The sequence below is a fragment of the Chiloscyllium punctatum genome, chromosome 42 (genome assembly GCF_047496795.1).
Source record: "Chiloscyllium punctatum isolate Juve2018m chromosome 42, sChiPun1.3, whole genome shotgun sequence".
Classification (NCBI taxonomy): domain Eukaryota; kingdom Metazoa; phylum Chordata; class Chondrichthyes; order Orectolobiformes; family Hemiscylliidae; genus Chiloscyllium; species Chiloscyllium punctatum.
Window position 1 is genome coordinate 24,249,376 of NC_092780.1, and position 16,430 is coordinate 24,265,805.

General features: G+C 42.9%; 1 protein-coding gene across 5 annotated transcripts in view; it reads left to right on the forward strand.

The window, feature by feature from the left end:
* Nucleotides 1-16,430, forward strand: part of LOC140465833 (neurabin-2-like) — a 222,517-nt gene that overhangs the window by 147,452 nt on the left and 58,635 nt on the right. For all 5 annotated transcript variants that reach the window (XM_072561666.1, XM_072561662.1, XM_072561663.1 and 2 more), the window contains exon 5: nucleotides 2,482-2,586. In XM_072561666.1, the coding sequence (XP_072417767.1) occupies nucleotides 2,482-2,586 (105 nt within the window). The remainder of the gene's footprint in view (nucleotides 1-2,481; nucleotides 2,587-16,430) is intronic.

Consider the following 16,430-nt stretch of genomic DNA (forward strand, 5'->3'; position numbering starts at 1 on the left):
CTCCACGCACGTTCTTGCCATGCCTGCTTTGAGGGACTGTCACGCGCACGCTATTGTTAAATGTTTCTGATCAGAGGAGTTCCGAACTTGGTTTGAATTTTTACTCAAGCTATAATCAGTATTTATGATAAGATGAATCATTCAAGCCCTGATTTGTAGCTGTGAGATTCTGTCAAATAAGCAATGCCCAGCATGCGACCTACTTCTTAAAGTCCCTCAGTGACTGCTGCTCATGAGTTATTGGAACAGGTCACTTCATATTTTTCTCATCCAATGGTTTTCATCTCTTTGTTCAAATAAGTATTTTAACACATAATTTTTGTTCTGAAACCCTCCTGAGAATCAGTATTTACCCTCATTCTCTTTAACTCTATTTATAGGTGTACTAAAATGCTAATAAAATTCTAATGTATTTTCCGAAAGTCAAAGTTGCCTTTTCCATTAAACAGTGACGTGGAATTGTAAAAGTTAGGCTCTCAATTGATTAAGTTACGTTGTGATCAGGGTCATGCCTGAAGTCAGACAAGAATATTCACACCCTTTAAATTTGGCTCAGTGTTACACATGCATAATTAACACTGTAATAAATAATAAATAAGATCTATTCATGTGTCAAGGAGCACTTGTGCATAAAAGCAGAAGTTAACACTTTCAGTATCGAGGTGTGCTGCTGAGGTTTCAGTCAAATGTTCCAGCAATGTATGGAATCAATGCTATTGTTTACAGTAATGACCCTGGAGTTTGCAGACCCTCCAAGAGTTTGCAAACAAGTCAGTGAAGGTGTGAGTATTCTACCTTCTGCGAGTAACTGCAGCTGAGAGGAAGAACCTCTGAGGAACTCCGCATAATTCACGTCTCTGCTTTTTGGAACCCTTAATCCCTCAAAATTATCATCGCACTATTTTGAGCTTTTGAACTGGATAATGAAGTTTGACTAAGAATGCCCAGCATGCAGAACTCCAGAAGTGAGACCATCCACGGAGAGGGGAGTTTTAACCATGGCTGACTCTGAGAATCTGTGCATCTGTACTTAGCAAAAGCAACTGCCTACTTTTGTGTCTGGGTATTAAAACTTGCACCTTGTGTTCAATAAGTCTTGAGATGCACCTCTATCCCCATCAGGTCATACGGGCTTATTTCTGGCAAGATTTTGTCAAAAGTCATCCACCCCTCTGTAAAACATTCCAGTTTACCTTGAAGTAAAGGAGTCAGTTTAACACATGACCAGCTTAGGTCATGAAAAGTATAACAGGTTTATTTGGAAGTACTATTAAGTAACTGTTTTAGCACTTAAGATTAGTCACTGAGCTTTAATTAATCAAAACCATGTGGATTGACATTGCCAACTAGAATTCCTTGCTCACGCATAACCCTGAGACTGGTGTTGGAATTAGAGTAATAGAGTTGTACAGCACAGAAACAGACCCTTCGGCTCAACTCATCCATGCCTACCAGATATCCTAAACTAATGTCGTCCCATTTGCCAGCACTTTGCCCATATCCCCCAAACCCTTCCTATTCACATACAATTACCCATTCAGATGCCTTTTAAATATTGTATCAGTTTCCACCACTCCCTCTGACAGCTCATTCCATACATGCACCACCCTGTATATGAAAACGTTGCTCCTTATATCCCTTTTAAATTTTTGCCCCCTCACATTAGACCCCTCTAGTTCTGGACTCCCGACCCCCTCCCCAACATAGGGAAAAGATCTGGTCTATTTACCCTAACCATGCCCCTCATGACATTCCCCTCCCAGATTCCTTAGTTAGCCCTCCATTACTCCTTCAAATATAAACATTGCTGCAGCGGGATTTGGGGTCATACTGTATTATGCGTATGTCAGATCCAGTAGTGAATCTGTCAAGTGCGTTGCCTAATAGAAAATGCATGGTGCTTCCTAGTTTATTTGAATAATATGAAATAAAGGATTGCCCCCCTCCTTTTCACTTGTAGTAAAGTTGTCATAATGATATATCACTGTTAGAATTTGAAGATAAAATCTCTGTTCTTTAGTTTTTATCAAGCCCTATTCTGTCATAAAACTACTTCCGTGTAAAGTCATCACCTTTTGAATGTCATACATTTTGAAGCAAATTAATCAGATCCTGTTCCGAATAAACTCTTTGTACCATGATCTAAATTCTCATTGCAAACGAACATTTTATTCAAGCATGTTGATTATGAAGTTAACAAAACTGCAAATGTAATCTGAGCTCCATCCAATCCATGAGAACCATTTTTTATTTCAAAGTAGGAATTGATTGCAGGGTATTCTGTAATAATTATTCATCTTGCAATGCCACTTTCTATTCATGTTGTGATTTGAACTAAAAAAAACATCAAAATTGTTGTTTGCTGCTTGACTGTGACATTTTGCAGACTTAATCGCTGTCTTCAAAATAGCTGCTGCAGAGACAGCATGAAGTTATTTATATCCAATAAATGTTGATTTTCCTCCTTTTTTTTCTTTTCAGAATCCAAGTGAATGATTTAATTGTGGAGGTTGATGGCATCAGTCTAGTTGGTGTGACCCAGAGCTTTGCAGCTTCAGTCCTTCGAAACACAAAAGGCACTGTCAGGTAATACTATTCATGGAAGTCCCAGACAACTAGATCTTCAAAATAAACATATGGAATTTTGACGGAGGTTTTTCCAGTCTCCTGCTGAAAGTTGGACAGAAGACTCCGAGATGTTGACTCACTCATTCAATCACACATTACATACCCTGTAACTGCATGTTCCCATCGAAGTAACAGCTACCATCAGTTGTTGGAAGTATAACACTTCAACTTTTTCAGTATGGAGCTCTGGAGGATGTAAGATTTATGTTACACTTCCATTAATAATGGCTTCAAATATTGAATATTAGATTTTTAGATTACTTTATAGTGTGGAAACAGGCCCTCCGGCCCAACAAGTCCACACCGACCCGCCGAAGCGCAACCCACCCAGACCCCTACATTTACCCCTTACCTAACACTATAGACAATTTAGCATGGCCAATTCACCTGACCTGCACATCTTTGGACTGTGGGAGGAAACCGGAGCACCCGGAGGAAACCATGCAGATACGGGGATAATGTGCAAACTCCACATAGTCAGTCGCCTGAGGCGGGAATTGAACCCGGGTCTCTGGCACAGTGAGGCAACAGTGCTAACCACCGTGCCACCCAACAAATACATCTCAAGTTCTGAGTCCAAAATTCTCCTAAAGGCAGAATCCTTTGTAATGTTTTTTTTTCTTTATTACCCAGTCAGTATAATAATTGACATCATTGAAGAAAGTTCAGTTCTGTTTTGTAGTTACCCTTTCAGTAAAATCACAATACATTTGTGCTAATTACATTGTAGTGTACTTGGCTTCAGGTCACATCAGACATTTTGTTCATTAAATTCTGAGGATCGCTTCAAACACAGTAACCATACTTGTCAGCCAACAACCATGGAGGCATTTTCACGTCTTTAGCTCTGGATCGGCAGACATATTCAGTCTCAGCTACTCTCAACCAATTCCTTTCACTGCCCCTTATATTTTGAGATCAGTTGAACATTCCACTAGCCCAGACTTTCTATGAAGAACCCCCTGCACTGGCTTTAAACTTACACAGTTTTCTTCTCTCCCATCTCCTGTTATGCTTTTCCATCTTCCTATTATTCATGGATCAACCTCCTGCTCCCTCAAACTTATTAAACTACTTGTCATGTTGAAGGTGTTAAATAAATGCATGATATTGTTGTTTAGCTTCGCCTTTTGTAACTGCTCACTCACAAGAAGCCAGGAGATCCGGTTTGTGAAGCCAATAGCTGGGAAAACATCCAAGTAGACTGAAGCAGTCAGTTCTGTCGTAGTTGGCAAGTTTGTTTAGCAGCATCACTCAGTGTGATGATACACAATGTTTTGTTGGTTCCTTTGGTTACTTTGGCTGCCATATGTTAATATTGTTAGTATCATGGCCAAAATTTGATTTTAAAAATTCCAATCAGGAGAGTTACGAATTAGAGAGAAACTTAATCCCTGTAAATAGGGATTTGTATCATATTTATAAGTGCAACAGCCTATAGTTTAAACATGTTAATATAGGCATGAAGGGGCTGAGTTTTGCTGAAGACTTTAGTTCCTTTTGTTTTAAATGGGATTATAAGCCACAATGATGCTTTGGCCTGTGTAAGATGCCACATTAATTAGGAGGTTGAGGTTTGCATTAGGAGCAACTGCCTGAAGAATCATTGAGGGATTGTTTGTCACTTGTGATGTCTGTTTTCAGTCATTAAAGAGACTTAGTTAAAGGACACACCATTATGTTGGGTAGCACTTCATTTAACAAACTCTTCTAATAACAGCCAGCTATGTTGCTGAGCTTTAACTGTGCCCTTCATACTGGAAATTGACTCATTACGGTGTGTCAGGAGAGAGCTTTTCAGACACAAGATTGGAGGTATTTTGTCAATACACAAGATTGACTTCACCTAGAAAGCAATGAGTTCTGTGCTACTCTTCCTCCTCCTTGTACACTTTACAGGAGGGATTGGAAGAAGGGGAGAGGTTGGTTATTGTCACCCTGTTCATTGTTGCCCTTTGCTTCCTCCAAATCCTCCCTCGGTTAATGAGGACAAGCTGAGCAGCAGCAGGAGAGACCAGGGACAGAAGGCAAAGAAGGTTTTCAGCAGGAAGTGCTTTCCACCCAGGAACTCCTAATATGGTCAGCCAAATTATCTGTGGACCCTCCTTCTCCAAGTAGCACCCTTGGTTATTTGAGGTTGACAGGGCAGGGTGAGGAGACAGGGCCCAGTCTACTTCAACCAGAATACAGATTGAACCCTGTCCACTTACTTTCTTCCACTTTTCTCCCTCTGCATCCAAGTCCCTCCCTCTAACTGTCCTGGCCTCTAATTCTTCCTGAACATGGCCATTCCCTTTTCTCCTTTTAACCCAGTCCCTTCCTCCTTCCCTCTCCCCCTTTTCTGCCTTCTGCTCTCCCATCTCTCCAGGTCTCCTCATTCTTCTTCGACCCCCTTTCCTTCTCTTACTGGCTCTCCTCCCCTCCATATAGTTTTAGCTACCACTGTATTTTCTTTTGCTCTCTCTCTCACCGCTCACCTTCTCTTGTCTCTTTTCCTGTCTTGCCCAGTCCCTCCCACTCCTTTCCCCTTCACACTGTTCTAGCATTACCTCTCCTTACCATTTTTCTCACTCATCCTCAGGGCATTCCTTTTATTTCGTCTGTCCTCTAACTCCTGTCCTGCTCTCTATTCCACGCTATTCGGGATTCCTGTCCTGAAAGTGCCACCCTGTACAATACCCAGAGGATTGACTGGGGAGGCATTAGCACATGTGAGTATACAGCTTAAGCATTAAATTGCCCTGAAATATAATGCAGGACTGGAAGTCTTGATGACTCAGAAAACAACCTAGCCTTACCCTTGATCCCAAAACCTCACATTGTTCTGTTGCTTATTATAGCAATGCACAGGAAAGCCCAAAGGACCCATGGTGCAGTTAATAGCAAAACAGTGCAGGCCTGAGAATGTTTCAAAGTGAAAACTGTTTTGGATGAAAAGCAAATCGGAAGAAACAAAAAAAATCAGTTAATGAAATAATGGCATTTTGCCCAGGAAATGACATTAACTGATAGAAAATATTTTATACTTTTATAACTGATATAAAGAACAGTAACTTACTAATGAATGAATGTCTTATAATTGTTTAAAGGAGGAAACTTAAGGTATGTATCAATTCACATTCGTGAAACACAGGTCCAAAACAGCACTTATAAAAGGTTCTTACAAAAGCAGCAGCAACAACATTCGCAGAGCACCTTCAACATATGGAATGTTCACAAACATTGTGCAGAGGCATAATCGGAACAAAGTGAATGCTGACCTAGAGCAGGCTTTTGGTTGGCGGGTGAGGGGAGGGAGGGAGGCTGGTGGTGGTGTTGATGGTTATTTTGGATCAGAAGTTAATTATACGGATTTTAAGGTTGAAAAGGTGAACATTGGAAGGTGTAGGGAGGAAATACCAGATTTGTTGTTTTTCCACTGGGAACTTGACCTGCCCTTGGAATGCTCTCTGACCCTGGGAAATGTAGTTGGGCAGTTTCAGAAGGAAGGACTCCTGCCTCAAGGGACGCAACAGGAAAGTTGCAGGGTTCCCACCTAGTATCCTCTCCCTTACCAAAAAAATGCTCATCTTTCCACACAGCTCCCAACCACCTCGAGGGAAGGTATTATATTCCACTCCTTGTGTGCAGTCATATCCATGCAGCATACAGGTCAGGGTAACCTTGGGATAACATCTGACATGTAACGCATTAATTGTAAGAGTCACACACCAGTCTTTTGGAGTAGATCTTCAGTCTGTATCCTCTCCAGTGGTTCCTAATTGAAGTGAAGCGATGTTAAAATTTTTTTTAAAAAGGGCCACAATTTAAATGTAAGTATGGTGATTATTTGCATTTACACCTGTAATTTTAAAATAGGAAAAGATGGCAGTTTAAATTTTAAATTCTGCAACTTGTGTTTAGTGTAGATTCATTAGTGTAGAAACAGGCTGTATGGCCTTTGGAGTTTGTGTGCTGAGCTTTTACAGGAGCAGTGCATTGTGTGCCACTGCACTACCTTTCACGCTTAGCTTTGCATGTTTTCTATCGGGTAGACTTTTGCTCTTACCCCTTCATGCCACTCTAGCAGTTATTGTCAGGCAGGAAGCTCCATGGGTAGCCTTAGAACATAGAACGTTACAGCGCAGTACAGGCCCTTTGACCCTTGATGCTGCACCGACCTGTGAAAATAATCTGATCCCCATCGAATCTACACCATTCCATTATTATCCATAAGTACGTCCAGTGCCCATTTAAATGGCCTTACCGTCAGCTAGTGTACTACTGTTGCAGGCAGGCCATTCCATGCCCTACTACTACTCTGAGTGAAGAACTACCCCTAATATCCATCTTAAATCTATCAGCCCTCAGTTTAAAGCTATGTCCCCTTGTGTTAGCCTTCACCATCCAAGGAAAAAGGGTCTCACTGTCCACCTTATCTAACCCTCTATCATCTTATATGTCTCAATTAAGTCACCTCTCAACCTTCTTCTCTCCAATGAAAACAATCTCAGTTCCCTCAGCATTTCCTCTTAAGACCTTCCCTCCATACCAGGCAACATCCTAGTAAATCTCCCCTGAACCCTTTCCAAAGCTTTCACATCCTTCCTATAATGCGGTGACCAGAACTGCATGCAGTACTCCAGGTGCGGCCTTACCAGTGTCTTGTACAGCTGAAGGATGACCTCGTGGCTCCAAAACCCAATCCCCCTACCAATAAATGCCAATACACCATATGCCTTCTTAACAACCCTATCAACCTACGTGGCAACTTTCAGGCATTGATGCACTAGGACACCGAAATTCCTCTGTTCATCTGCACTTCCAAGAATTTTACCATTAGCCCAGTACTCTGCATTCCTGTTACTTCTTCCGAAGTGAACTACCTCCCACTTTTCCGCATTAAACTCCATTTGCCACTTCTCAGCTCAGCTCTGCATCTTATCTATATCCCTCTGTAACCCACAACATCCTTTGGCACTATGCACAACTCTGCCTACCTTAGTATCATCCACAAATTTATGAACCCATCCTTCTACACCCAATCCAGATCATTTATAAAAATGACAAACAGCAGTGGCCCCAAAGCGGATCCTTGGGTACACTACTGGTAACTGAGTTCCAGGATGAACATTTCCCATCAACCACCACTCTCTGTCTTCTTTCAGCTAACCAATTTTTGATCCAAGCTGGTAAATTACCTTCAATCCCAAAACTCCGTATTTTGTGCAATAGCCTACTGTGTAGAACCTTATCAAATGCCTTACTGAAGTCCATATACACCACATCAACTGCTTTACTTTCGTCCAACTGTTTTGTCACCTTCTCGAAGAATGCAATATAGTGGGGCACGACCTACCCTTCACAAAATAGTGTTGACTATCCCTAATCAAATTATTCCTTTCCAGATGATTATAAATCCTATCTCTTAATTCCTTTTCCAACACCTTACCCACAACCGAAGTAAGCTCACTGGCCTATAATTACCATGGTTGTCCCGACTTGCCTTCTTAAACAAGGGAACAACATTTGCTATCCTCCAGTTTTCTGGCACTACTCCTGTCGACAATAATGACATAAAGCTCGAAGCCAAAGGCTCTGCAATCTCCTCGCTGGCTTCCCTTCTTGACTGGGAGAAAGTGAGGACTGCAAGATGCTGGAGATCAGAGCTGAAAATGTGTTGCTGGAAAAGCGCAGCAGGTCAGGCAGCATCCAAGAAGTAGGAGAATCGACGTTTTGGGCATGAGCCCTTCTTCAGGAATGAGGAAGGTGTGTCAAGCAGGTTAAGATAAAAGGTAGGGAGGAGGGACTTGGGGGGGGGTGTTGGAAATGCAACAAGTGGAAGGGCGTAAAGGTGAGGGTGATAGGCTGGAGTGGGGGTGGGGGCAGAGAGGTCAGGAAGAAGATTGCAGGTGAGGAAGGTAGTACTGAGTTTGAGGGTTGGGACTGAGACAAGGTGTGGGGAGGGGAAATGAGGAAATTGGAGAAATCTGAGTTCACCCCTTGTGGTTGGAGGGTTCCTAGGCGGAAGATGAGGCGCTCTTCCTTCAGCTGTCGTGTTGCTATGGTCTGGCGATGGAGGAGTCCAAGGACCTGCATGTCCTTGGTGGAGTGGGAGGGGGAGTTGAAGTGTTGAGCCACAGGGTGGTTGGGTTGGTTGGTCCGGGTGTCCCAGAGGTGTTCTCTGAAACGTTCCGCAAGTAGGCGGCCTGTCTCCCCAATGTAGAGGAGGCCACATTGGGCAAAGCGGATGCAGTAAATGATGGGTGTGGAGGTGCAGGTGAAATTGTGGCGGATATGGAAGGATCCCTTGGGGCCTTGGAGGGAAGTGAGGGGAGAGGTGTGGGCGCAAGTTTTGCATTTCATGTAGTTGCAGGGGAAGGTGCTGAGAGTGGAGGTTAGGTTGCTGGGGGTTGTAGACCAGCCGAGGGAGTCACGGAGGGAGTGGTCTTTTCAGAACGCTGATAGGGGAGGGGAGGGAAATATATCCCTGGTGGTGGGGTCCGTTTGGAATGGCGATGGATGATACGATGTATATGGAGGTTGGTGTGGTGGTAGGTGAGGACCAGTGGGGTTCTGTCCTGGTGACGATTGGAGGGGCGGGGCTCAAGGGCGGAGGAGCGGGAAGTGGAGGAGATGCGGTGGAGAGCATCGTCGATCACGTCTGGGGGGGAAATTGCAGTCTCTGAAGGAGGAGGCCATCTGGGTTGTACGGTAATGGAACTGGTCCTCCTGGGAGCAGATGCGGCAGAGACGAAGGAATGGGAATATGGGATGGCGTTTTTACAGGGGGCAAGGTGGGAGGAGGTGTAGTCTAGGTAGCTGTGGGAATCGGGTCGGTTTACAGTAAATGTCTGTGTTGATTCGGTCGCCCGAGATAGAAATGGAGAGATCTAGGAAGGGGAGGGAGGAGTCTGAGACTGTCCAGGTAAATTTGAGGTCCGGGTGGAAGGTGTTGGTAAAGTGGATGAACTGTTCAACCTCCTCGTGGGAGCACGAGGCAGCGCCGATACAGGCATCGATGTAGTGGAGGAAAAGGTGGGGGGTGGTGCTAGTGTAGCTGCGGAAGATGGGCTGTTCTACATATCCTACGAAGAGACAGGCATAGCTGGAGCCCATGTGGGTGATCATAGCTACTCGAGTAGCTCCCTAACTACCTTCCTAACCTGCAATCTACTTCCTGACCTCTCTGCTCCCACCCCTACTCCGGCCTATCACCCTCACCTTTACCTCCTTCCACCTATCGCATTTCCAATGCCCCTCCCCAAGTCCCTCCTCCCTACCTTTTATCTTAGCCTGCTTGACACACCTTCCTCATTCCTGAAGAAGGGCTCATGCCCGAAATGTCAATTCTCCTTCTCCTTGGATGCTGCCTGACCTGCTACGCTTTTCCAGCAACACATTTTCAGTTCCCTTCTTGACTGGCCAAGAATTAAGGCCCTTGAGTGGTAAATTAATGGTCACTTAAGGGCCTCAATCCATCGCGTCCCAGGTTACTTCTCTTCCCAGTCCGTCAGAAAGTTCACTGTTTTCTTGCCGGAATAGTCAGGTTCTGCCTGCATCCTTTGAAAATCATGTCTTTTTCCCAGTCTCCAATTCTCATCTCCCTGTGACCCCACAAGCCATGACACGACAAAAAGTATTTAGCTTCTTGCCATTACATCCCCTAAGAAGACCAATGGTCTTTAAGACCCAGAAAATGCTGGTGTCTGATTGGCTGCAGGTTCTGTTGATCCAGGGCACTAGTACCAGGATCTGTGACTTGCCAAGAAGGTCACTCACACTTGCCTTTCAATTCTTAAAGAGCTGACTGGCACACAGTGGATGGGTTATCTCAGCAGTGGAGGTGACATGTCAGTTTCCACCAAACACACTCGTCCCACACTTAGTCCCAAAGACTGGAAATTTCCACTCCATGATCTCAGTCTCATTTGTAAACTTCAATGGAATCTGCCTTGACCAGTCTCTAACGGAGCACATTCCATAGCCTAACCGTTCATTGCATAAAGGTTTGCCTCTGTCATCATTATTTCTTTGTCTGCTCCCAAAAATCTGTGCCCTCTAGTTCTCAACCTTTCCTATCTACTCTGTCTGGACTCCTCGTGATTTTTGAATACCTCTCTCAAACCGCCTCTCAATTGTTTCTTTTCCAAGGAAATCAGTCCCAACATTCCCCATCCATCTGTGTCACTGCAGTTTCTCATTCCTGAAACCATTCTTCTGAATGTTTTTCTGTACCCTCTCTCTTGTGCCTTTACATCCGTCTTTATATGTGGGGATGAGAGTTGGATGAATATTCCATACTGGAGCATGTTACTATTGTTGTTTTTATGCCATGAACTTCAACTTTGTTCACAGATTTGTTATATGTCACTTGTCTAATTTACTTGTAATTCTATGTACAGTAGTACATCAATAGTATTGCCCTCATCAACTCTCTCTGAGAAAACTCAAGCAAGTTAGAAAACATAATTTGGCATCAAATCCATGTTTATTTTCCCTAATTAACTTGCATTTTCCCTAAATGACTGTTAAATTTTATAGATTATAGTCATACAGCATGGAGACAGACCCTTCAGTCTAACCAGTCCATGTTGACCATAATCCCAAATTAAACCAGTCCCACCTACCTGCACTTGGCCCATATCCCACCAAATATTTCAGATTCATGCACTTATCTAAATGTCTTTCAAACATTGTAACAGTAGCTACATTCACCATTTCCTTTAGAAATTTATTTCACACACAAACTACTCTTGGAAAAAAACATAAATTCACTTTGAACTATAATTTCTAAAAGCTTCCTCATTACTTAAGTTAAACTGGCTGACTGTCATTGTTGAGCTTATCTTTATATTCACACTCTGACATGATGTGAAAGTGCCAGTGTTGGACTGGGGTGGACAAAGTCAGAAGTTGCATGACTTTAGGTTATTGTCCAACAGGTGTATTTGAAATCGCAAGCTTTCGGAGCACTGATGTGATAGTCTTCACCTGATGAAGGAACAGCGCTCCGAAAGCTTGTGATTTCAAATAAACCTGTTGGACAATAACTTGGTGTCGTGTAACTTCTGACTGTGCACACCCAGACAAACAATGCTATTTTAGCTGTATCTCCATTCCATGTTATCTCAGACCACGTTGTCCTTATTGCTGAAAGTGTAAAGTTGTACGCTTATCCTTACAATGTAAAATATTGCTATCCAGCCTAATCTAATTATTATAACTGCGAACATACCCCTATTGTTGAGACACTTTTGTCCTCAATTCTGTCTGGGTTGCTCAGAGAACAACAAAAGTGGAAAAAAAGAAACCTTTTTCCTAATTAATCAACTCAATCCAATTGTCAACTATTCAATGACAGAGTATACTTGTGTTAATTAATTTCATTCAGACATGCAACAGCATCAAAGCTTTATCTTGTGTAATGCACATTTAAAATTAAACGTTAAAAAGTTTCCAGTTACAAATTGGTATAGTAACACAGTTTTTATTGCCTTGTAGCAATAATTCATTCATCTGCGTTAGATTTCCACAGGAAGAATATAATTGGAAATCAAACAAATGCTATATAAATCATGCAAAGTGTCTTTCCACTTATTTATTATTAAAATGTGTCACATCTGAACAAAGTCCTGTCGTGGTTGTGCTGCAGCATTGTGCTGACTAAAAATAGACTTTGTAAATAATTGGTGGGAAATCGTTAAACGAATGTGGAGGCACACATGTCTGTTGCTCCAGAGAACAGGTGCCAAGTTTGAATTTGTCTTAGAGTCATACAGCACGGGAACACACCCTTCAGTCCAACCAGTCCACGCTGACCATGTTCCCAAACTGAACTAGTCTCACTTGCCTGCACTTTGCCCAGGTCCTTCCAAGCCTTTATGAACTATTTCTGTTCATGAACTTATCCAAGTTTCTTTTAAACGTTGTAACTGGACCTGCATCCACCAATGGTTTGTTGATTTCTTTCTTCTCTCCTAGTTCCCAGCCTTTAAAGAAACCAAGTGACTTCACTTCGTAGTGTGCAGGCAAAGTCACCAAGTTGTTCCAGGAAACTCGCGATGTTAGCATGATACCAGTTAACCCTGATTTAATGCTGTGGTGCTTGTGTGCTTCCAGCCAGTTTCTCACCCAAAACCAAAGTGATAGGGCAGACAGGGATATCACATCAGCTGGCAGGAACCAAAGGAAGAGTCTTTTGCGCTCAGGTACAGGTCGTAGGATGGATGAGGGACAAGGGATACATCAACGATCGTTGGGGTCATCAAAGATCAAGTGCACACTTAATGATCTGATGAAGATAATAGAAAACTAAAAGTTAAAAAAAAGGTTTTCCTTAATGTATAGATGTTCTGACCTCAAAACCGCTTCCCATTGTGTTATCCTGGCAGGAATAATGCACTTCTCCTCCAGGGGCCACAGTTTAATTGCAGTCAAGAAGTTATGACTTTCTTGGAATCTAATGTTGATGACTCCGCTGTATTCTGCTGGGTGGTGTTCTGCCCTGTTCATAACAGTATTGATCGTAGAATTTTACAGCACAGAAGGAGGCTGGTTGGCCCATCATGTCTGTGCCAGCTCCTGAAAGAGATGCCCAGCTAGTCGCAATCTCCAGCCCGATCTCCAGAGCCCTCAAAGTCTTTTGAAGGTATATCCAGTTCTCTTTTGGAACTTCTTATGGAATCTGTCTTCACCACATCCCCCAGGCAGCATATTCCAAATTCGAACAACTGTCTGACCAAAGAAGGGTCTCCTCATCTCTGTCTAGGCTGCCTTGCTGACAGTTTTGATCCCTAGTTACCGAAATACCGAGTGGAAACAGAATATGCTTCGTTACCCTGTCAAAATTGTTCATAGTTTTGAACACCTCAGTAAAATCACTTCTTCATCTTCTTTGTTCCAAGGAGAAATACCACATTTTTCTAATAGTTCTTTGTATCTGAAATCCCTCATTCCTGGTATGATTCCAGTAACATTGTCCAGGGCTTTAACAACCTTCCTTAAATAAGGTGTCCAGAATTGAACACAGTACTCCAAATGTGGTCTGACCAATGGATTTGTAGAGATGTAGCATCATTTCCTTGCTTTGATATTATTCTCCTATATTTATAAACCCAATAATCCTATAAGCCTTCTCAACAACTTTTCAACTTGCCTGGGCATCTTCAGGCAATTATGCATTTGAAGGCCAAGGATCCTGTGCTCCTATAGTCCCCTCAAATTTGTGCTATTGAGCCTGTACTGTCGCTCTGTGTTTCTTCTACCAAAATGCATCACCTGACATTTCTCAGCATTGAAATTCAGCTGCCAGGTGTCTACCCCGTGACCAACTTGTCAGCATCACCCTCACAATTCACTATTCGCCCTAGTTTAATACCATCTGCAAATTTTTGCTATTTTGTCCTCAACACTCATGCCCAAATTGTTTATATAAATCAGAAAAGGCAAGGTTCCCAACAACTTTGTCTGGGGAATATCACTTTCAACTCCTCTCCAGTCTGAGAAATGCCCATCTCTCCCAACACACTCTGTCTCTTGTCTTTTTGACAACTTCTCATCTGTGCTACTAAGATCAGCCCCAAACATTTCAAATCTGTGAATGACAAGGTAAAACTTGTCATTCAGAGTTGCGGGTGGGATGTCAGCAATGGAATTCCATGAGTGATCTAATGAGTCTGCATGCCTAATTTCTTCCCGCAGGGCAGAGTAAAAATTGCAAGCGCGCCCCCTGCCTCTCTGGGAGTGTTTCTGTCTACTCAGTTGGCATCTCTGTTAGCTGGCCCTGATGAGTTTGTTGCTCCCAGATGTTGCAAACCAAAAGCCAGTCAAGGTAAAGTCCTGTTAAAATCAGTTCAGGTAGGATTCTTGCTGAAAATGTGTTGCTGGAAAAGCGCAGCAGGTCAGGCAGCATCCAAGGAGCAGGAGAATCGACGTTTCGGGCATAAGCCCTTCTTCAGGTAGGATTCTTGAACAGTGAAAGTCACCTTTGGAGTCAAGGTCAATTTCTAAGTGGAAACTCTAGTAGCCAGATTTGTACTTAGCAAAGAAGATTGTTTGGGAAGTTAATTTTGAAGTGTTGAGGCAATGAGTGGCTCGCATCAAAAAGTGTGGTGCTGGGAAAGCACAGCTGGTCAGGCAGCATCTGAGGAGCAGGAGAGTCGAAGTTTCAAACAGAAGCTCTTCATCAGGAATGAGGGGTTAACATCAAGATGTAATCAGTGGTGTGGATTCCAAGATGCATTAAAATACTGTTGGATGAGCACAGTGCTATGTTAAGTGCTATACATGGCAGTCCAAGGACATAGAGACTTTTTAAATATTGATGTAAATCACATTTGAATAAATCTTTAATTCCTCTCCGGAGATCAAATGGCTCCTCACACCCTCAGGCCTATTTAGATGAGATTCCCTACAATATGGAAACAGGCCCTTCGGCACAACAAGTCCACTCCGACCCTCCGAAGCGTAACCTACCCAGACCCATTCCCCTAACTAATGTGCCTAGCACTACAGGCAACTTAGCATGGCCAATTCACCTGACCAGCACATCTTTGGATTGTGGGAGGAAACCGGAGCACCCGGAGGAAACCCACGCAGACACAGGGAGAATGTGCAAACTCCACACAGACAGTCGCCTGAGGCTGGAATCAAATTCGGGTCTCTGGCCTTGTGAGGCAGCAGTGTTAACCACTGAGCCACAGTGCTGCCCTGTCAAACCCTGTCAAATTCTCGTCTCCAGTACATTTTTGCCAAACTTCAACCTCCAAGCCAGTTTCCGATTCCCCAGTGATAGCAATCCCAATGGGTATTTGCCAGTGTATTCATGGACTTGATCTGTCCCCAGGTTGACTACAATTCTCCCTCACCAGTGTTAAACCTCATATAGAGTTTGGTGAGGAAAAGACCAGAAGTCAATTTTTGTTTAGCCTTACATGCATTCTTTAAAATAATGTTTGCTGTATCTTCATGTACTATTACCCATTGGTGAATGAAAATAGGCCCTTCAAGCCTACTCCGCCATTCAACATGTCCATGGGTAGCCTGTTTCAGCTTTCTCCCCATACCCTTCAATCCCTTGAGCTCTAATTACATAATTATATATCCTTCCTGAAAACATTCAATATTTTGTCTCAACTGCTTTGTATGGCAGAGAATTCCACAGGCTCACTACTCAAGGGGTGAAGAAATTTATCCTCATCTCAGTCATAATTGATTAGTCCAATTATATCACCTTTTGTTGTTGCTTGTTATTTCAAAGGTTTCTTTGAATTTTTCTATTACATTTTGTTACACTAATCAACAGTTATTTCTTTAAACCGTCAGTTGTTCCTATGATGGGATGAAGTCTGTTTGCATCAGCTGGAAACAGATTCTCATAAGATTTACACAAGATTTTCTTGCACATAATCCAGGTGCCCACTTGTTAAAAATGTAACATATTTACAAAGGCAAATACTGATAGTGGCAAAACTGCTGAGCAGTCTGTCTGTCTGTATAACCCTGTGTTTGTAAGATGAAGTAATAAAATAAATGGAAACTGTGACGAGATAATGGCCACTCTGTTACTGAAATGTTTGCTTGAGGCAAAGCATCTGCCGAACCATGAGTTAATTCCCTGTTTTATTTTGCTTAGTTTGCTCAGTGGTAATGACTGGATAGAAAAAGTGTTGCTCACTGCACAGACTTCCTCTGAAGAAATTTCCACTTGTGTGTACTTAGCACTTTTGGAATCAGTATGTTTTCCTCTTTGTTTCTGCCCCTGTGGAGATGATCAGTAGTGCATCCCCATTTCCTGCTGCCAGCGCAGGTGGTCAAGTATG